At 44.5% G+C, this 23,157-nt stretch overlaps 1 protein-coding gene across 1 annotated transcript in view; it reads left to right on the top strand.

Moving 5' to 3' along the window:
- Positions 1-22,811, top strand: part of LOC136982003 (chondroitin sulfate proteoglycan 4-like) — a 64,075-nt gene extending 41,264 nt beyond the window's left edge. Inside the window, 4 exon segments of the mRNA XM_067278438.1 lie at positions 5,787-5,950; positions 11,018-15,455; positions 19,431-20,908; positions 20,910-22,811. Of these exon segments, the coding sequence (XP_067134539.1) occupies positions 5,787-5,950; positions 11,018-15,455; positions 19,431-20,908; positions 20,910-22,022 (7,193 nt within the window). The 3' untranslated portion in view covers positions 22,023-22,811.
- The last annotated feature ends 346 nt before the right edge of the window (positions 22,812-23,157 follow it).

Below are 23,157 nucleotides of genomic sequence, written 5' to 3'. Positions count from 1 at the left end.
TCGTTCCGGCTTTCTTCGTTTACCCGTAATATTTAAATAATTTCGTATATTTTAATAAGTTATATTGTTATATTAACTGCATTTCGACGCGATTTAGTATTTACAACTTATCGTACGGCGTAGCTTAGGTTTCGATTGGGTTATTTTAAACGCATCCGTATAAATTCCAAAATCGTAAGAATTTGAAGAATTCGTCTCGTTTCTTTTCGGAAAACGAGGACTACCGGTAGAATTTACCTAAGGAAATGTAATTTGTAAAAAGGGATCTTTTCTTTTCTTCGCGATACCGTTTAAACCGAGTGGCGAGAAAAGAAAACTGCGTAGACGGAGGAGCCGACGCGGCCACCTTCGACCTAATTTTTACGGGCTTTAGAGTAACGCGGTCCGTAAAATTTTCTACCGAAAACTACCGATATTTGTCGAATGCATTTTCCGAAAAATTAAGCCGAAGGTCGCCGTCGTCTTTTTCGTTACGACAAACTTTGCGGCAAAAACCGGAACCGAACGGCCGTCCGTCCGATCGGACGACGTTTCGTCCGATATCCGAAAAATGCGTATTACTCGTAAGAGCCGGGGTCGCGCGCCACCAGTTTCCGAGACGGCGACGTCGACGGGAGTCGAATGTAAAAATAACGACGACAGCTGGAACCCGACCGGACTCCGCTCCGGTAACCTCCTTCCAAAAATACTACGAGAGGAGGACCGGGTCGGGGCGTCCGAAATTCCTTTTTCCTCCTCCTCCTCCCGGGTAATTTCGATTTCGGGAGGAGGATACCGAAACCGGGAGGTTGGAACCTTTCGCTCGTCCGCTTCGCCTTCTCCGGCGACGGACGTCGTTTGGCCGTTCTCCGCCGTCACGCGGACGTAGAACACCACCGATTTTGCAGTTATGGCGGGAGAAAATCACGCGCGATATAGGATCGTTTAATTTGATTATAATATCAAAAAGCATTTCTTTGGCAAAGAAATTCGAAATATTTACCGACGATACGAAATTGGCACTTTTCCGTCGTAGAAACATTTATAGGCAGATATAAACGATTAAAAGGGTGAGGAGTAAACGTTAGAAAACGCGTAAAGGGGAAACGGACAGATAGAAACGATCCTCGACTCCTTCCACGCGAAAATCTAAACCGAGTCGGGTTACGTTTTCTCTTCTTAAAGGGGTGCGAAATATATATTTTTATTGCGCCGCGTCGTCCCTTCTCCGAAAAGATGCCCGGTTCTTTCTTTGGCCTGTAAGAAATAAGCGCTTCTTTGTCTTCGATCGTTCCCGCTTTAAATTCTTTTTCGGTGTCCGCGCGCTCGATATTTCGCGACTTTCGTACGGTTCGCTCGGACTGCGAGCGTACTTTCGCCGGAGATAAATATTTACATTTTCGTACGGAACGGAGAATTTCGTTTCAAACATTTAAATGAAAATTAGCGGAAGACAAAGTTCGACTTTATTCCGTAACGTAGCCACGTTCTTCGGAACCCGTTCCTCGGCCGTATTCTTTTATTTCGATGCGTAATTTCCGGGCGAAGAATACGGTCCGCGGACCGGCGACGGCCGGTTTACCGCGTAATGTATACGATTATCGAAGTAGGGGATTTTTACGCCGTTATACGTCTTCTGTATTGGCAAACGTGTCGCTAATAAGTAAACAAATTTTCGTCTGTTTTAATTAAACGCCAGCCGGTGTTAACGACCGGGCTCCGTCCGACGCCGTAAACGTGTTACGTAATCGAAACTAGAAAGACGAGCGACGACCTTCGGCGGAAAGTAACCCCCCGAACTAAGACCCGGCGCATTGTTTATTGCGCGCGCGCATCAATGTCTGGCCACGTTAATGCGTCGCGCGTCGGCATTTTTAATATTTGCGATTCCGCCCGTTATTAAATTTCCTGCCGATCGCGTGCGGGTATTAAATGGTTTCCGCGCGATATTTTATCGCCGACGTCCGGCTTGGCTTTCGAAAACGATTTGAGCGATTCTCTCCGCGATGCTGGGATTTAAATCGATTGCGAGAATTAATGGAGGATAAAAGTCCGGGAAACGTTGAAATTTAAATGTACGGTACTGTACCGTTTGTACCGCAGATTTTTAAAACGATATTTTCTCCGTTCGGCTAGAGAAAACTCTAAAAATTTCGAGTAAACACCGTGAAATTGAAACTTAGAAATCTCTCGGACGATAATTTATAAAAGTCTTCTGTCTCGATTGTGCATCCCTCGACATTGTTACTAGTGTATTCGATGCCGTCCGGAGACAAAATAGATAACGCGAATTAATCTCTGTTACCTTTTCCACCACCGAATCTCTCCACTTTCGTTTTGTGTTCTACGCTTCGAATTTTTCTTCGTATTCGATTTTCAACAGTTCAGAATTTCTTGGGTTTTCGTACGAAAGTACCACGGATCATCCACAATCGAATAAATACAAAATAAAAATACTAATCGGTAATTTAAGCTACGTAGGGGAAGGTCGTCTAGTACCGGACACCTAAGCTTTTCCTATATTATAAAAAAATTTATAGCTCAATTGGTCTAGATTACATTCCGCACAAAACTTCGTCGTCTTATAAAAACACTCGTTAAAACTCATGTTTCTAAGACAAAAACATTAATCATTTTTTTAATACTTTTTACGTCGTTAGATTTTTACCGAGTTCAAATGCGGAGGGTTGTATCGGACGTGACAAAAATCTGCCAGAAGAGAATTACTTTTGGTTTCGTAAACGACTTTTTATTATTAGGCAGAGTTATTATCGAGAAATTTATAAAAGTACAAATTACGGATTGTAAAACTAAGTTAATATGTGAGAAGAAAGCGGTATAAATAAGAAAAATTAAAAAATTATCAGTCTGAAAATTTAACAATTCGTTTTAATGACAAATGCATTCTGTCTTTATTCTTATCAATTTTAATCCGTTTCCGATACAACTCGCAACACCTCTGTCTCGTACAAACCGCAACGTTACTGTCCGATACGACCCGAACCATCGTAAAACAAAACATAGGTTACCACATACGTAAGCTTAAGGAGATTTCCGGCCTACGAGTTAAAGAACAATAAAGGTTGTTTTCTACAATAAACATAAAAACAACTTATTCTCATTTTCGAGCGAGCTACGACGACCGGAAGTCGTCTTCGTTCACTCGAAACACTATTAAAACTACCAATTTTTTTGCCACGTGTCGACGACGCAACCGATTGACTAAATATGGCGGGAATCCGAACTTTCTTTATTCACCCAATATGCTGGTATCTTCACGGGTTCTGTCACTTGAGCAAATATTAGAAACAACGCTTGTCCGGTACTAGACGACCTTCCCCTACGTACAGTATTTACGTTTGAAAATTCCTAAAGAATGTTCTTTTAACATTCTTTAGGAATTTTCTTTTAACAAAATTTGGATTTATATGTAATGTATCGTGTGTTTTCTTATTCGAAATATGCGAGTGTCCCTCGTATAAAGTTCCGTGTTATGCCAATCCGTGCTGTACGAAACAAAGGCTAGTGCAAAACATGGGGTCGTTCCAGAGGTTCGCAAAAGCGTACTATTCTTTTTCGTTACTAAGAGAAATGCGTTTATTAATTAAAGCGATCGATAATTAACTAACAATCGCAATTAAAAGTACCGTATGGCGCGTTAATATTAATTTTACTTAAACCGGAGCGTTTAAGTATCCTCGTCTTCCGAGCTTCGTTGTCGATCTTGGTCAGAAATATCGGCAACATCTTCGTATTGCTTTCCCGGCTGTTATAACAGAGGGAAAGTATGGACATCCGGCAAAAAATACCCCCCCAGATTTTTATATTTTTGGGCTGATTTTTTTATGATTTTTATATTTTTGAAATGCAGAGAAATAGAAAAAAATTCGGGGTAATTTCTGTATATATGCGTGTTAGTGTGTTTGTTTCTTAAGTTACGGCAACTCAACACTTGGGCCATCTGCCGGGGATGCCTTCCGGGAGATCTTTTTAAGGGCAGCTGGTCCTATTCGGGTGTTGGACGTGCAAAAACCCGGAAAACTCCTCGTAGCCAGCCCATCTCGGCCAGGAGCGAAACCACGACCGAACTCCCAGTGTTCGGGGAACGGATCCGCTTGGCCATTGGTGGGTCGTGTGTGTGTGGGGGGGGCACGATTTTGTTCGCCCCGTTTAAACCTTAATAACTACTGCGCTTTATGTCGAAAAATTCCGAAATTTTGTGGGAAATTCGTTTATCAGGGGATTGAGGCTATTAAATTTCGGTGGTTCGAGGTCGAGGGGGTAGGGAGATAATGGGGATCGTGTATATTTCCAGTAGAATTGGACTTAATGAGGATTTTACTCGTTATTACCATTTACAATTAAAAAAAAATCAAATTCGTCCCTACTCTCGAAATTAAGCTTTTTGTCATTTTATAATAGTTAGAGATACGAAGTTTTTAAAATAAAACATGATAACAGATGGAGCCACCAAAATTTTAAATGTTGCCGGTAAAGTTGAGCAACTCGTTGCTGGTTTATTTTTTATATTTACGGATAAAGAAATAAAAAAAATTGTTATTAATCGAAAATTTGTTCTAGGGACCCTCGTTTATTCAGTCCAGTACGAGCGAATTTTTATTCGGAATTTGTGGTCGAATACCGAATTGTTCGAGTACCGACATACCGACCTATTTCGTCGGTCATTTTAATAACGATTGTTTACCCACGGATTAAAAACGTTTAATAACACTTACCTAAAAATGTTTAAATAACTTTTACTAAACACGAAGCTTAATGTACAATAAGAAAACACGATGACAACGTTAAGGGCTAAAGTCCGAAAGCAACGACAACGACATCCGGTCGAAAGAAAAGCCGAAACAAATCGCACCATCGGTTTTCATTAATTAAACCCGACGAAAAGCACAAAAATGGAGAGTTTCGATATTCCGAAATCCGTGGGAAAATTTGCTTATTAAAATAAAAAAATATAGAAGAACAGAGTTTGCACTGAAAAGTGTCGAAAGTCTGTACGGAGGATTTACCCAATTCTCGAACCGCGTCGTAAGGGGGATACCCGTATTTAAAACGATAGAATACGATTCGTCAAGGCCCGATATTTCTTCCAGACGAGATTAAAAACCGGTGACGTTCTCGCCTTATAATATCGGTAGACGTAGCAAAAATTGAATTTTCGTAGGTTCCGATTTTAGAGGCAATTAGACGACGGCGAAGAACACAAGAAGACAAAAGACAGAAAACGGTCGGCCGTATTTAATTCTGTAGCGTAGGTAAAAGTCGACTTTTTAACTTTGCGGGCACCGAACTTAAGCGAATTAACACACAAGCACAAACCGAGAAGGAAGACGAACGTTTTGCAAATTGATCGCGACGGTAATTTCGAACCGAAGACGGGAACGGTCGACGCGTGGGATAGGAAAAAAGACCGAGAAGGAAGGTGGCCGACAACTTAAATTTTTTAAGAAAATAAAACATTTCGGATCGAATCGAGGTTTTCCCATTTAAAACCGGAAAAGGAAGGTTCGAATGCGACGAAGAAGACGAGAGCGTGGCGCGGAAGAAACGTTCCGCTCCATCCGCCGTCTTCTTCGTAGTTGGCCGAAAGGAGAGCAATTTATCGATACCGGTCGCGGAGGCGATGGACGGGCGAAGGCAAAGAAGAGCCAACGGCTAAGGGCACTTTCATTTTCAAAAACGGGTTTTTCTAACGGGAACGGACGACTTTCGCACGGAAGTGACAAAAAGCGCCTTCTCCGCGGTTACCACGGTAAATTAAAATGATTTATAATTTTTCCATCCCGCAGCTTCCTTCTACGGGGTGAGTCACCTATCGGTTCCCCTGCAAGACTCCAAGAGCAAGACCGACGTCTACTTCCGGTTCCTGACCCACCGCGCGGACTGTCTGCTCTTCTTGGCCGCCGGCTCCATAGACTATTGCCTGGTGGTGCTGGAAGCCGGAGAAATCAAGGTAAGAACACTTCTTCCGCCCTTCCCCGAGGTCCTCTTTTCGCCAACTTTACGCGGGAGAGAGAACCGAGGGAAAATTGGACGAACGTCCACGGAAAGTTTTTTTTTTTTAATCTGCCGGGAGGCGTGGCCCGGCCCTCGGCTATTAAAACCCGACCCGTGGTAAATTTTCCTCGGCCTTTTCCATTTTTCGGTCGGGCCGTCTTCCCCTTTGTACGGTACCCGGCCATAACCCAGCGCCAATACAAGAAATTAACCGTAAGCCATGCCTTTTTTACCTTCGCTCTATTTTACCCACGGTTCGTTTTCTTCTCCGGTAAATTCGTGGTGAAATACCGTCGCGCTTACGATTTACCTTTCGGACTTTTAGCGATAAACGGATGTAGGCCCAAATAATATAACAGTCGCGGATTAAATTATTTAATTAACCTACGTTATTAAAAACCGCGGGAATTTTTTGTTTTTGCCCGTTAAGAACGTCCAGTGTATTCCATAGGTAACCGCCGCTGGCCTTTCGAAGTGGACCGGTGGGTTAAAATCCCGATATAACTTTAACATTTTGTAGAAATAAATGTCGAACTGTACACGGGGATATTATTACGGACGGAAATGGCGTCTTCTCGACCTATTCCTCTAAAGATCTTACGGCGGAAAATCGAAAATACTCTGCCAATACTTTATTCTTCCGGTGAAAGTTTATCGAAATCCGAAAGTCTACGGGCATTAAAGTATTGCCAAGCCCCGGCATCGATTACCGAGACATTTCGGCTAAGATACCGGGATAAACGGACACTTTAATAAAATATTCTACACTCGTTTTACCTACTAGAATATGCAAAAAAGAAAATTAGAAAAGTTAATCCGCTTCTATTATAATCCTAGACGTGGCGGTTAAAATTTCTAGCTACGAGAAAAGATACTTTGTCGTCTAATATTTAATTAATAAATGGAGGAAAAACTGTACTGTTCAGTACATTACGCCGTGTTTAAAACGTATGTTTAAATTTTCATTTAATTTTCGGAAATACGTCTTCCGAATTTTCTGGACAAATTTTACTAATTACACGTTTTACGTCGAGCGTAAATCGTTTACAAACGCTACTTAAATATTCTTTACTCGAATCTATTAATTTTTTAAAAGCACTACTCTCGTACAAATATCGCGTTATAGCCTCTAGTTGTGCCTGTATATATATTATCTACAGCTTCTATAGGCGCGTAACGATTGCGCGGATTGCTTTAATTTCTTAAAAAGTGATTACGATTACCGGAAGAAATTTGTTTTCTCTTTTCTATTAATTTACCTGGATTAAATAATTGAAGACGTAGGAAGAGCTCGGGTGTGTGGCTTTTGTCGGAGTACTTTTCCAGCCGTTCCGTTCGACATCGTCGATTAACTGCAGAACGGAAATCCGAAATTGGCCGCTTAACCCAGTCGACCCGCTCAAACGCTCGTTACTTTTTTACGACGGGTCGATGGAAGTAAAATTTCCACGTTTGGACGTCCGACTCGCGTATCGACTGACGAAACATAATCGAAAGTCGGAAGAAACTTTGGGATTTCTTTCCACTTCCGATTGTGTTTCGTTACGTTACTTTAGAATTTTCGTATCGGAAGCGAAACGAAGAAAAAATACAATTTCCAGTCAGAAATATTGGAGCGCATAGAAAATTCCATAACTTATATCGATTGACGTCTTTGTTATCTCTAAAAATGAAGCCGTCACGTAGGAGAAAGAGCCATTCTTGTAAATAATTCATTTAAAAAGAAACGAAAATATAAACAAATACAAAATATTTTGACGTATTTAGGACAAAACGAGTCGTTAGATCGACACAAAAGCGGCACAACTTCGTACCGTAAATACACTCGATGTTCACGTTCGTTCGGTGACGGAGGTGGAAAGTTTGCCGGCAATCTTTAATCAAACTTTATACCGTCGAAATATTCAATTTGGTAACAATTTCTGTTTCCTTCCTTTCAAAACCCGGTCGAGAAATTTCGAAAAAATTGTCGACTAAGTTAATATCGAATGGATTGGCTTCGAGTCGCCCTTTCCTCCGCCACCGGAACGGCAACTTCGAGCAACGTTTTACGATAGCAAAAACAAAAGAAAAACATTCGAAAATGTCGTTGGTTTTCCAAATTAAATGACGAATTTATCTGTCCCACAATAAATTTTTCGTCGTCCAAACCCGAATCGGAATTCGTACTCGTAGAGTTATTAAATCTTTGTATCGATTTTATCTCGGCATTTATTAATAATACGGTTGTGGTTTTTATCTCAAAACACTATCTCTTTTCCTCGTCCAATTATTTTGCAATCGTGTCTACTGTTTTTTCCACCCTCTCTAATTAGTGTATTTCGTAATCTCGAAAAGAAGCGCTATCCTCGAGTGCCAACGTGTCTTCAGACGGTATTACTTTATCGTAATATAACGAACTGCGTAAGTAATAAATCTTAAATGCGCAGATTGTAATTATATGGCGGTGGAAGAGCTCTCGACACACGTAGCACGCAATTATAAATATTTCCACGACTATATCTCTTTAATTAATATAGCGCGAGGGAGGCAAGTGAGACTAAATTACTGATAGATGCAATTTAAGTAATGCACCTCGAGCGAATATCGCCGATCGAGAATTAAATCTAATAAGTGGTATTAAAGCGGATGGCGCGTATAGATCTGAAAGTAAGTGAATAACGTTTCGGAAATTTCTAATAATGCCGGGTAGAAAGCCACAAATTAACCGAAAGATAATTGTCGAGTCGGAAGGAAAAACTGACGGAGACGATAAAGCAAAGTCGTGACAGAAAAATTGATGAAAATTACGACACGATATTCACGTAAACGTACACGGTACGTAAGTACGCCGCGAGTAGCGAATGTAATAAAATTACTTCTGTTCCGTCGAATACTCTCTTCAAAATTACGATATAACTCGCGAGAGAGTATCGCTTTAGCCAAAATTGCTGGGTAAAAGTCAAAAAATCCGTTTAAGTTTTCAGTAACGTGCACCGGATCCTCTTACCGTTTAATCGCTCGCTAGTTAAAGTTATCGAGGAGTAATGGGACGTATCCCTACTTTATTATATATTTTCCACACAGTTCGGATCGAAATCGAAATTATAGATAATACGTACGAAAAATATGTAAAATAGATAAAATGAAACGATTGCTTCATTTATTCTGGTAACGTTGGCTACGGCTACAGTGTACGAGCGGGAATAAAGAGGAATTTCTTTACAAATTGAATTAGAAATGTTGACAGAAGCTACACTTTGCTCTTTTACCATATAAACGAACTTTACTCGAAACTACCGATGCACCCAGAAATTGTCTCGGGGGCCTTTTACACGTACACAAACGCGCACACGCGTATACGCGGCGATTCTAAGTATAAGCGAAAGTTTTCGGGGCCGATTCTTCCAATAATTCCAACCGTAAAAATGCGCACCGACTCGTGTTCGGAACGGAGTAATTGCAATAACTGTGGAAAATGATCTCCGCCAACCGTAGGGGGTCGAATTATTTCGCGGGGTTCGACGGGGCCATGTCGTACTCGGGCCACGTATTAAACGTCCCGTAACTTTAAAACTGCACCGTTTTCAACGTTTACGGTCGAAACTATTCCCAGAATTTGCCCCGAAATTTTTCGCACACGTTTACAATTACGATATAAAAAAAGAACACATATACACGTATCGACCTTTCCTTCGAGGATCCGACGTCAACGAACAGTATTAAAATTTTTCAAAACATTACTCGGGTCGTTTTTTGTCGCGTTTACACCCATCCGCAGACTCCCGGTGGAAATTCGGATGACCCGAAATTATTTGTACTGTCATAAATTATTTCAATAAGTAAATTAATCCTTGGGACTTTATAATTCGTGCGAAGTTTACTAGTGTGATTCCTAATAAAAGGTTGATTATTCCGAAGTAATGGGAATTAGACTTTATTTAAAAACAACTTTGGGTTTTCAAATTAATTTAATATCTGTCTAAGGTGCATATTAATTACAAATTAAGTATTTTATTCTGGTTTAGATTATATAAGTATGTTGGTGTTTGAAAATATATATATAAATCAAAGTGAATTTTCTTTATTTTATAATCTTCCCGCATTTCTCACAGCGCGAACGAGGGGCAATTATCGTTGAAAAATCTACTAAGTGTGCCCGGACGACTTTTGTCTTCGGGATTTACTGTAGTTCCGGAATATTTATCTCCGTATTAAATCGTCACACTACGAAATGTTTCTCGTCTGTAACAATCACCCATCCCTTCTTTTTTGTATCGGTTTTAGTCCGAAGTCAAATAAACAAATATTTTTAATTTGTTACTATTTATATAGGCATATCTAATTTATGTAAAACGAACTCTCCACGATATACAATTTTAAATTTACGACGTTAAATCATTAATAAGTTTTAAGGCTTTGGATTTACGTCCAAAATTTGCATCCTTATAAGTAAACTTTCTGCCACATTCGAAGACGGTAAGAAATTTATTCGAATAGCAGCGAGCTACACACTATTATTTCACTCTTGTTAAAGTAATGGTTTCTTTATCGATTCGACGATTAGATCGAAAAACAAACCAATACCTTACCGCAAACTACAATAAATATGGAAACCCGAAATACCGAATACATCCGGGCAGACACATTTAAATTCATCTCTGTATTATTTTCACTACGTGGTCTTAAAATTTACAATTTGTCACAATTGCTTATACAGCCCGTATACTGTATATATATATATATATAATATACATAAATTTGTCAGAGGAAAACTAATGATAATAGTATTTAACAAGCGTTTCTGAAAACTACGACTATTTAAATGGTATTTATTTAGAATTATAATTTGAAATTATAAATTTAGAATCTAAGTTACCAAAATACGGAATATAAGGCAAGGTATGTGTTTAAATTTAGTTTTGTAGTTTGAAATCTTCGAATCAATATAAAAATGAATCGGTGTATTCAAACGGATGAAAGCTCGTCCGTAATCGGACGTATTTGCGCATAAAATATTTCTGATGGCCATTTCATTTTTCAGGTCCGAATCAATTTGGGCGCCGGCGAGGCTGTGCTCAATTCTCCTCACGGACTGAAACTCAACGATCTCCTGTGGCACGAAGTAGAAATCCATCGGACGGATGCCGAACTGACTCTTAACATCGACAACATCCACTCGACCTACCTGGACATCCCCGGACGCTTCTTCGAACTCAACATCAAATTCGGCATCTTCGTCGGCGGTTTGGGAGGGTTCGACGAACTCTTCCTGGGAAATCTACACAATTTCCGGGGTTGTCTGGACGAGCTGACGTTCAACGACAACGACATCCTCAAATTGGCCAGCGAGAGTTCGGACAAGAGGAACATCTTCGGGGTAACTTGGGACTGCAGCGATCAGTTCGAGGCTTCTTCTCATCAGCCAATCAGTTTCGTGCAGAGAGGCTCCTACGTCACCTTTCCGGGATGGAATTCCAGAAGCGGCGGCTCCGTTTCTTTTAATATAAAAACTCAGTCTTCCATGGCCGTTCTCTTCTACAATTCCGGAATCCCCGCTAAACCCGATTTCTTCTCTCTAGAGATCATCAACGGTAAACTGGTCTTCTCCGTCAACGAGGGCAACGGAGTGCTGGTTTTGCAGTCGGAAGTGGTGGTCAGCGACGGAATTTGGCACGGGGTCGATCTGCAGTTCAGTCCAACTTACGTAGAGATAGCCGTCGACGGTCAAGCCAAAAATCTAAGGCCGGGATTAGGCGAAAATCGCTATTTCGATTTGGCGGGTTATCTATACGTAGGAGGCATCGAAGTAAACAAGCAGTCGAGGGCCCTGCAGCAAGGTTTGCAGTCGGTTCTGGCCGTGGGCGTGGACAGCTCTTTGAGAGGATGCATCAAAAATTTGAAAATTAGCAACCAATTAATGGGATTCAGAGAAGTGATTGGAACTCACGGAGTGCAGACGGACTGTGTTTGGGAATACCCCTGTCTTCAAGATCCCTGCGTACCTCATGCCGAGTGTTTTCAAGAAGGAACGGACAGTTTTCGTTGCATGTGTGACGGATCGGTTTGCGTCAGGGCAAACTTTTCGTCTACTTATAAACTTTACACCAAATCTTCGTTACCCATAGACTTGGAAATATTAACTCTACAGCCCCTGGAGATTTCGGAAGGAGGGAGCGATCTTATAACTTCGGAACATATTCGAGTCGTATTGGATTATCAAAAATTTGGGGTGAGGGATAGTGAAGTGTTATTTCACATTCTAGAACCTCCCCGCCACGGAACTTTGGAGATAGAAATCTGGAGGAGGAGTGCCGATAGCATTTTTACTTTACTCGATTTGAATACGGACAAGATACGATACACTCACCAGGGAAGTGAGGATCATCGCGACAGCATTACTTTCGAACTGGAATTTCGAGAGAGAAATCATCGTCTACCGGTTTACTTGGAACAGAGGCACAGGTTTCTCTTTCACATTCACATATCCCCCGTTAACGATCCTCCTCGACTCAAGCTGCCACCCAACAGAGTTATGAGATTGGCTAAGAACACCAAAAAGAATTTAGGTCAAGATATACTGGACGCCGACGATCCCGATACTGGGCCGGGCGATCTTGTGTACACTGTGCTAAATTTGGGCAGTGACAACGAAGGTTTCATCGAAAACGCTAAGAACCCGGGTCAGCCTATAGAAACTTTTACTCAGGAGGAAATCAACAATGGCGTCATCAGTTACGTACACAGAGGCGTTGCCAATTCTCGAATTGCCTTGAGAGTGAGCGACGGCATAGAAGCCGGGCAGACGGGAATTCTAAGGGTGGTTACTTTCGACCTGGCCCTTTCTTTGGTTAATAATACGGGTTTACTGTTACCGTACGACTCCAGCGCTCTTATATTATCGGATAATCTGACTTTTACCACGAATTCGCCGGATCAGACTTTAGAAATAAGATACGATATCACCCGACTGCCTCAATACGGAATTATTCAGAGACTGAGAGGGAACGAACGATGGCAACCGGTCAACCATTTCACGCAGAGACAGGTGAAAAAGGAAAAGATTAGATACATTCATCAAAGCGGACGACCGAGCTACGACGATTTCAAATTTGTGGTATCTTGCGCGGACTTGAAAGTAGCCAACGTCTACGACTTTAGAATTACTTTTATCGCCGTCAACTTAAGGAGGATCGTGGATAAAGAATTGATCCTAGAAAGAGTGTTGGAAGGACATCTGTCAGATTCGGAAGTGAAGTTCGAGACCAATCCCATTTCCACTCCCGCCGACCAAATAGTGTACACCGTTCTTAATCCACCCATCTACGGAAACCTGGTGCTCTTCCAGTCTTCGAATTTAGAGCACAGACACAAAAAACTGGACGTCGGCACCACTTTTACGCAACAGGACATCGACAGTAAACACGTCAAGTACAAACTTCACAGACGATCTTATTCCGCAGTTAGCGATCGTTTCGACTACAGGGTGAACTGCCCGGGAGGTGCTGCCTCCGATATTTTAACTTTCCACATTCGTCACGTACCGGGAGAAACCGACGTCACCATAGTGAACGAGAAATTGACGGTTCTGGAAGGCGATCGAGCGGTCATCACCAAGTCGCATCTGCACATCGAAACACCCAAATACACGGATATTATCTATAACATTACGTCTTATCCTAAACACGGCATTCTGGGAATCTTGGATCCGACTCACACGTCGACGGAAGAACATCCTCCGTTTTTCACTACGGACCAGATCGCCGCCCGCAGAGTAGTTTACGCTCACGACGACAGCGAACACGACACCGACAGAATTCAGTTCGTGGCTCACGAAGAATCCGCAACGGACGGCTTCGTATACTACGGCGTTCTTCACATAAACGTCATAATGAAGAACGACAATTCCCCCACTCGCGCCGTCAAGAAGCCTTTTCACGTAGTGATCAACGGAAAGAAGAGACTGACGGGAAGAGACGTTCGCTACGTGGACATGGACATCGACTCGAAAACGTCCGACATTCAGTACACAAGAAGGGAGATTCCCAACGGGGGATTGTACCACGTGGATAATCCCGACACGCAAGTGTATCAGTTTTCTCAGGAAGATTTGGACAAGGGTAAAATCGTTTTCAAGCATAACGGTGCGAATTACGGAAAGGCCGCGCTGTGGGTGACGGACGGGCAGTTCTACGCCACCGGAGTGTTGGAGATCGAGGCTTCGGAACCCTTCCTGAGAGTGTCGGGCAACACCGGTCTGGTGGTCAGAAGAGGGGAGAACGCTCCCCTGACCTCGGCCAACTTGACGGTCGAGACCAACTTGGACACGGAACCCGCCGAAATTATCTACAAGGTGGTTTCGGTGCCGAAACACGGAGACCTGCTGATCGGAGGAAAGCAAATAACCCAATTCACTCAGAAGGAACTGGACGAGGCGGCCGTCAAGTACGAAAACGACAACAGCGACGTCTTCTTCGACTCGTTTCACTTCAGCGTTCAGATGGACGACATCCAGGTAAAGGACACATTCCCCATCAAGATTTACCCGGATATCTACTGGAAGCCGCTGCAGGTGATCAGCAACAAGACGCTGTACGTGGACGAAGGAAAGAGCGTGGTCATCGATCCGTCGTCCTTGAAGGTGGCTCACGTCAACATCAACCCCAGCAACATCACCTACCTGGTCACGGAACCTCCCCGACACGGATTTCTGCGACTGGGATCGGCCGAGCGGGAGGCGGATGAAGACCCTCTTCTGAAAACCTTCAACCAAGCCGCGGTGAACGACGGGAAATTAGTTTACGTGCAAACGGAGAAGAACGTTTCGACGGACTTTTTTTCCTTCACCGTCACCAACGGCATCACGGCTTTGAAGGACCTGAAATTCTCTTTCAACGTCGTTTCCAAAGTAATCTTGATCAAGACGGGCAATATCTCGGTCCTGGAAGGACAAGAAGGGAAGATCACCGCCGACGACATAACGGTGGCCAACGCCTACTACGCCCAGCGGGTGACGGAGTATTTGGTGGTTGAACAACCTCAACACGGATACATTCGCAACGTCAAGCTACCCGACGTGAAATTAGAAGGTTTCCAGACGTCGCAGCTGTCTTTGGGGCTGATCCGCTACGTCCACGACGGCAGCGAAACTTCGCGCGACTGGTTCACCCTGGTGGCTCACGCGCCCAGCCTGAAGAAGGAGAGCGCTCCTAGTACCATCCACGTGACCGTAGAACTGGTAAACGACGAAGCTCCCCACGTGGTTAACAATACGGGATTAGAGGTATGGGAAGGAGCGGTCACGGTCATTTCCAATCGTCATTTGGCGGCTGCGGACGACGATTCCGAAGCGGAAGACCTGCATTTCGTCATCTCCACTCCCAGTAACGGTTACGTGGCTCTAAAAAACGACACCCGCACTCCGGTTCTGAGTTTCACCCAGGATCAGATCAATAAAGGAATGGTGGTCTTCGTGCATACAGGTGAGTGAGTGACGTAAAAACAGATTTTCGCGTTATTTAAAAAGATTCGCGAGTACAGTACATCTCTCCCACCAGACTATTGTTTTCAAATGCATAGCTATTTCGTTACCGATCTTACTTTTCATTTCGACTGACGTAATCTCACATTGAAAACGCCGTAAAAGTTAGATCTGTGCTTCGAACTAATTTTTAAGTTGATGGTTCGAAAGACGTGTCAAATATTTTTATCGGGCGTTTAAGTAGCGGGTCTAGTACTAAACAGAAACCAAACAGTGAGTTTTAATGTATTTAATCAGTATTGCTGTTATTACGGAGAAGATGCTCACTTTTAGGCTGTATTAGTATTCTGTTTACGATCAGACGAATTAAGGTCGAAATTTTGCTTCTGTTTGTACGTTATAACTCAGATAAGTAAGTCTATTGACGAAGGCACGTGTTTACGTAAAATTTTGTAAAAGTATGCAGCCGGTGAGAGCACACGCAATCGTATCAATAACTTTAGACAATGCGTGGAACAACGTGTCGATGCGTGCATCGATGATGCCAAATTTAACGGCTGGTGTGGTCAGTGGTGATATTCGAAATATTTAACAAAGGGTTTGCTAGCAGAAAATTTTTCCCTAACAATCACCGACAAACGAAATGGAAGTTTTGGTTAGAAATAAATACAATACCTTTTCTTGCGATATATATAATTATCAGTGGCGTATTTGGAACGTAAGGGGCCCTGGGCGAAGACCAGGTAACGTTAGTATATTAGTGCTGTCGACCTTTTTTCTTTTTAAGCAGAGAAATTTTTCACCCCGAATGGCACTGCTGATAATAGACAGATGTCATCGTCTCTCGAAATACAATATCCTTTCTATTTCGCTGTCCATAGCCCGACACGTGTTCCGCAGCCATCTTGTATTATCTCGCGCGCGTGGGATTGTGGGATCTCTCTTATGACTGGATCTAGTTTCGAGAACTCTCTCGAATCGATCGCGATTAAACCTCGTTTCGGTCGAGATTGAAACGGTCGAGAGAGATCGCACCAATGCATAGTCCCCGATCTTGCTCACAATCTATATTGAAATGCTCGGTGCGAACGGGGTATAAGGCTCTAGTTTAGTAGTGTTACAGAGTATAATACGTATATTTTAATATATTTATTTAAAAAAACAAAACCACTGAGAAATGTTACGTGTGTTTAACAAGGTTCGGGAAACTGAAAATTTTACCAACGGGTTCGGCCGAACCTGTGCGAACCCGCTGAATATCACCACTGGGTGTGGTAACACGAACAAACTATCGAAAATTGCGCGAGCATTCACTACACAATATGTCACACGCAGTAACAGTTAAGAATATTTCATCTTTAATAAGTGTATGAATTAATGCAGATTATCGTTTTGTAAAAGTCGACCATTGTAAATAAGGATATGAAGACGTGGACGGTCAGCCCAAAGCTCTGGCGCTGCATATGGAAGTCGGGTCGTATCGCCAAGCAAACAAGATTTCTTAAGCGCTTTTACAAAAGAAAGAGTATTCGAAATGCGAAGAATTCTCGACACATTTTCTTGGTGAAGTTGGACGAAAGATCACTTAAGAAATTTCGGTCGTCAAGAATTGTATATCTTGACAAGTGTGTGCACAAAGTTACACTCTTTATCTCTAAGTGAAGGATTGCAAAAAGTAAACACGGCTTATCAAGAAACAGCGTAAACTGTTTTAAATTCGGAGAACAAGTTTAGTTAAATGAGACAGAAATTTCAAAATCATGAGACGGGTTTCGAAGAATTGGGAACCCGTCTTAACTCCAGACTATACACTCAGAATGAGTTTGTACAGAGAAAAAGATCTCTCGATGTTGCGGGAACGTAGTTCAGGTTGGGGACGTTTCCCATCGCAAGAAGAACCTGCAATTCGTTTCCCAATAGAATGGCATCTAAAGTAAAACCTCAAATTCTGAGATTTCCTTGAAGTACATATTTAAAATATTCCTCGGCTTTTCTAGCCGGTTGAGCAGGGACTGGAGATAGCGAATCGTAGACATTTCTCAGCACCTACAATGTTTTATCAGGTGTAATCCACCCTCTTCCGGATATAAGTCAACTGTTGAGTGATTTCCCTACTTTCAAAAGCATCATAACAGTCGGCAATGCGGCTAGACGAATCTCTATCGAGACTTTGAATCGCATCTTGGATGCTTTTATGATTACACTCCGCGGCAGAATTTAGCGGAGAGATTTCACAAATGAACATATGCGTATTACCAATACAGTAACACTTTTCGTCTATTTGCGGATTAATTTTACAGAAATGTTTGACGTACAGTACAAAAAAGCGATGGACAAATTGAACGAATGGAAACTCTCGTTCAAAAACGATGGAAGAGATTGCACCGATGATCGAAAGTATTTCACCTTAAACATAACACTAACTGCCGAAATCTTATTTCTACAGCACTCCTCTCTGCCAGAGTAAAAAGTATCGGTTTGATTAATTTATACATGTTTTTATATCAGCGAGATACTAAATTTTCGAATTCGAATAAAACTTGGTTCGTTATATTATTTAGTGAGAGTTACTTCTTGCATAAATTTACGAAACGGGACTGAATAATAATAATAAACATAATAACTTTTGCCGGAACAACACACTAATCTGTCCGTAATTAGACGAAATCATTTCGTTAAATTATGGGATTCTTCTCTATCCTGCTTAATTAGTTATATTCGCTGCCACGCCGTACTACGTTCGAGGTGATATTCTTCCGATCATTCGTGCAATTTGTTCGATCTATTAGCGAGGATGAGGCCGAAGTTTACAACGCAAAAACGTGTACGTCGGACGTTCGGAGCCGCCTTCCTGTAAGCCTAGAAGTTTGGCAATGGCGTTTAGAACGTCGAGCGTGATTCCACTGACTTTCCAAACGCCATTGTCAAACTTCTACGCTTACAGGAAAGCGGCGTTCAATGTCCGACGTACACGTTTTCGCGTTTAAACTTCGGCCTCATCCTCGCTATTTTCTACCTCAAACACTAATCCGAAAAAAGTTGCGAGTGTTTCTGTATTAATGATAGCATATGTTCATTGGTGAAATCTCTCCGCTAAACTCCGCCACGGAGAGTAACGATCGTTAAAATTTGCACGCCTGGATTCACCTTCTCCATCCCTTTAACACATACTCTGGCGGTAGAAGCACCCCTGATATCGTGTCTCGATATTGTTGAACCCTCAAAGTGCTTTAATTAACAAATATTTCTTAGTCTTCGAAATTAAATTGTTTACCTTAATAGACTAATATTACATATATTCCGCAACTCGATAGAGGTCACGGGCCAAGTACAGGTACGTGACGTAGATCAGTTTAGGATGGAGGGTACGCACTTTGTGCGCGGCCTCGACCATCGTCGATAGTAGAAAATAACATTGTGTCGTTCCCACGTTTCGACCACGAAATTCGCGAGGAATAATTCACAAATGCGGCCGTCGTTCCACTGTTTACTTTATCCAATTGTTTAAATGACAGAAGGCAAGGAACGGCTGCATTGTCGGAATCCAATTTTCCTTGGTTAAGATCGGCAATAAATCGACCATTGGAATCTGTCGTCTTGTTCGCCATTGCCCAAATGGGCGCGCTGCCGATATTAAGTAGAAATTTACGTATGGCCGACGCGTATGCAATTGGCAGATATTTTTTACCTAAGGCCGTTTATTTGTAAAACTGGTGGACAATTTTCGAAAGCGGGAACATCCATGGTACGTTGGCAGTCGTCGATGCCTCAAAGATTTCCTACTTAAATGTGTATTCTGTTTTACACGGACCATTTTCGGTAGATAAAGCTGGCTGCATTTTATTTCTACGAATAGCATTTTCGCGATCGAGTCGGACACGGCGATTTGTTTCGTCCTTTAATTTTCTGTATTTAGGGAATCGGGCAATTTCCGTCTTGGTGGATGATGAATAACGGATTAATTTTTCATTGGCAGGAGAAAAGGCTGGAGGATTCAGACTGGAGGTGAACGACGGACTCATCTCCGGCTCGTCCAGTGTCTTCACTATAACGGCAAAGTCTTTGCGAATGGTGATGGAAGTCAACGAAAAGTTAAACGTGCTACCCAGAATGCAGCAGTCTATCACCAAAGACCACTTGTTGGTCACCACGAACGACCAGGACAGCGGCCGGGAGATCGTCTATCGCGTGATCCGGGAGCCTTCTCTGGGCAGAATCCTGTTGGAAAATCCGGACGGATCTTTAAGTTTGGCCACTCAATTCACCCAGAACCAGATTAACAAAAACCTGGTGTTGTACGAACAGACGGAATCCATCACGGGTTTGACGGCGGTGGACGAGATCGGCTTCGACGTGGAAACTCAACACGCCGAAACGCTAAGAGGCGTGAATTTCCAAATAGAAATCTCCGTCGGCAACTTCGGATCGGGAAACTTCGATCAGATGGTGGAGTTGCATCCTCTGACGGTGAAGGAAGGAGGCAAAACGGCCATCAGTCAGGAACACGTCGACCTGAGCAGACTCTCCGGTCTGTGGCAGGGCAAAGGAAAGAGCGAATTCGCCAAGAAGTTGAAAATAACCGTCTGGGACCAACCACTTCACGGGTGGCTGGAGGTGGACGGAGAGAACTCCACTTATTCTAAAGTATCGTTCACCCGAGAAGACATGAGAAAAAAACGAGTGTTTTACGTCCACGACGATTCCGACACCTTTTCGGACTCCGTGTCTTTGGCGTTTTATTTGAACGGCGACGACACCGTTCAGGACATTCTACTCTTTAACAAGACTTTAAACGTGACCGTCAGACCCGTCAACGACGGCATTTTCCAGCTGCTGACCAAGGTTCCGAGACTGGACGTGGTGCAGGGACAGCGCGCGGCCCTGACCGGCCACAATCTGAACACCACCGATCCGGACAACGTTCCTTCCGACATCGTCTACGAAATCATCAGCAAGCCCAGCAATGGAATTTTGGTTTACGGAGTTAACGGTTCCAACCCCATTTACAACTTCACCCAAGAAGACGTGGACCGGAGTCGAGTGTACTTCGTCCAGGACGGGACCAACGACACCGGTTCCTTTCATTTTAAAGTCAGCGACGGCAAACACAAGGCGGTGTACACCGCTTTCAACATCTACGTGGAGCCCCTGTCTCTGGAACTGGTCAACTGCAGCCGCATCGAAGTGCTGCAGGGCTCGACGGAGGTCTTCGTTCGACGCCAAAATCTGGGCGCCGTCACCAACGGCAACAGGGAAGACATTTGGTACAACGTCACCAGAGAACCGGAATTCGGCAGAATTTTCCTGGGCGACGACATCGTCACGCAGTTCAGGCAGGTGGACGTCGACGCCGAGACCGTTCAGTACATGCAACTGGACCTGACGGTGTCCTTCGATCGGTTCGCGGTCAGCGTCTCCAACCGTGAAAACGTCATAGCCGATCGGACCGTAGACAGTCACTGTGGTTCCGCTGGTCAAGCAAAGACCGTTTAACGCCACTTCCGGAACCGCCACGGCATTGACGCTGGAAGCGCTGGACGCCAGCAAGTTGGCCCGGAAGACCAAGAGCGACCCCGTGTACACCGTGACCAGAGGGCCGAAGTACGGGGTTCTGCAGCTGAAGGGAGGGAGGAAGGAAAGGGAGACGTCGGAGCAATTTCGATTTACTCACGGGGACGTGGCGGAAGGTAAATTGACCTACAACAGCGGCCACGTGGACTTTAGAGGTTCGGTCTCCGACAGCTTCGAGTACTTGTTGACCGCCCCCAACGTGCAGCCGGCCAAGGGAAAGTTCGTCATCGTTCTGAGACCCGGAATGGGCACCGCGGCCTCGGAGGCTCCCGCCGGCAAATCGCCGCCCGATCACGACACGGTCAGCGTGTCCACCACCCCCTCGGCACGAGACTACACCACCGAAAAAACGGCGATAGAAGGCGTGGCCGAAGAACCGCCTCCCGCCGCCGCCCCAGGCGACGGGTTCGTCTTGAGCGGCGATCACCTGCTGACGGTGGGAGTGGCGGTGGGAGTGGCCGTCCTGCTGTCGGTGCTGGTGGTGGCGGTCAAGTGCCAAAAGACCAGGAAGCGAAAGAAAAAAAGAGAGAGAAAACGGCAGGACGGAAAGGTTCCGGGTTCGCACACGGCCCAGACGGAGTTGGACGCCTCGGATCACCTGCCGTCCAACGGGAGTCTGTCTCTGTCCGACGATCTGCCTCCTCCCGCTCCTCCTACCTCTCCATCCAGCACCGGAAGTCGCAGCGGAAGCGCCACTCCGCGCCAGAGGACGTCGGGGTCCCGATGCAAGAGCGGAGAAGGGACGCTGCCTCCTCCTCCTCCGCCGCCGTACTTGACCGAGGGATTGGGCGACTGGACCGAGGTCAGTCCCACGGTTCCCACCTGCAAGGTGACCCCTCTCAGTCACCGCGAGAGGTCGGAACTGGGCGAGACCGCCCTCAAGTCGCCCTTGGCGGAAATGGCGGATCGAGAGGAGTGGAACCACTACGACCCGGGCGACATCAGGTACGGGCCTCCGGGCAATCTGATGCTGAGGAAGAACCAGTACTGGGTGTGAGACGGCGCCCAGAACGTCGGAGCCGCGGGAGGAGCCGCACTTTCTACTCTTTACTCCGAGGAAACTCGGCCGCCCCGACGACGAAGGGTCGGGCGCCGGCCGCGCCCTCTGCACAATCAGTACAAAACGACGACGTCCTCTTTCGCATCCCCTTCCTTCCACCCGCGGATCGGTCCCTCCCCTTCTCTCCCAACTTCCTCCCGCGCTTCCACTGGCGTTCCCCTCCTCTAGATTACTTTAGAGACGTTAGTTAGAGCCGGAAGCGGCGGGCCGCCCGGCGGCCCCCGCAGCCACCGTCGGGACGGGGGAACCGGGCCCAGTTCTCATCCGTCCCGCCGCCGGTCGGAGCCTGGGACGCGCCGACGGTGGCGGGTGGACCGGACGTCGCCTTTTTTTTTTTTTTTTTTACCGAAATCAAAACTGGTCGACGCCCTAGAGGCGCGTGCCATTAGAGTAGCGTATAGCGGAACTCCCCTTAGCCCTTTTAGCCCGACGGCGTCGTCCTCCCCCAGTGCCTTGGTCTGTATAGTCTGGGGAGCGACGACGTTTCGTTTCTCGGGACGAGAGTCGACCCCCCTCCGGGAATAGACTCCATTTTAGACTAATTTATTGGCCGTCGGCGGGCCTCTAGTCGGATTAGGAACGCTCGAGCCCTTCGAGCGCCGAAACACAAGTCTTCCATTCGACGGTAGGTAGCGTCCGTGCGACACGTTTTCTACAAAATGTCGTCGTCGATGTTTGTATGTGGCGCCACGCGCATCGACAAATAAAGATTTTTGTTTTTATAAACCGTCGTCCGTCTTTTCTTTCCTAGCGGGCGCCGCGGACGACCGACAATGTTCCAGCCAATGCGCCTCTTCGTAATTCAAATCGTTTATTTCCCGTAAATTCGGCTAAATTTCGTCACAACAACGATTTTTTCAAAGCCGCGTAATCGTCATTACGTTTCTGCAACGGGAGTTGGAATAAGTTTAAATTGTTTCTCACGGCGGCGCGATTCTTCTGTCGGGCGTAGTTTCGCTTTTCCCGGCGCCATTTTTTGCCAGAAATTTCCAATTTCTGTAAATGCCGACAAATTCGTTTGGCGCTTCAAACTATCGTCAATCTCGAGAACTTCTCGGATTATTGCAAATAT

The sequence above is a fragment of the Centruroides vittatus genome, unplaced genomic scaffold, assembly GCF_030686945.1.
Source record: "Centruroides vittatus isolate TY-2023 unplaced genomic scaffold, ASM3068694v2 contig_8, whole genome shotgun sequence".
Taxonomy (NCBI): Eukaryota; Metazoa; Arthropoda; class Arachnida; order Scorpiones; family Buthidae; genus Centruroides; species Centruroides vittatus.
This window is presented reverse-complemented; position numbering and strand designations above follow the sequence as displayed.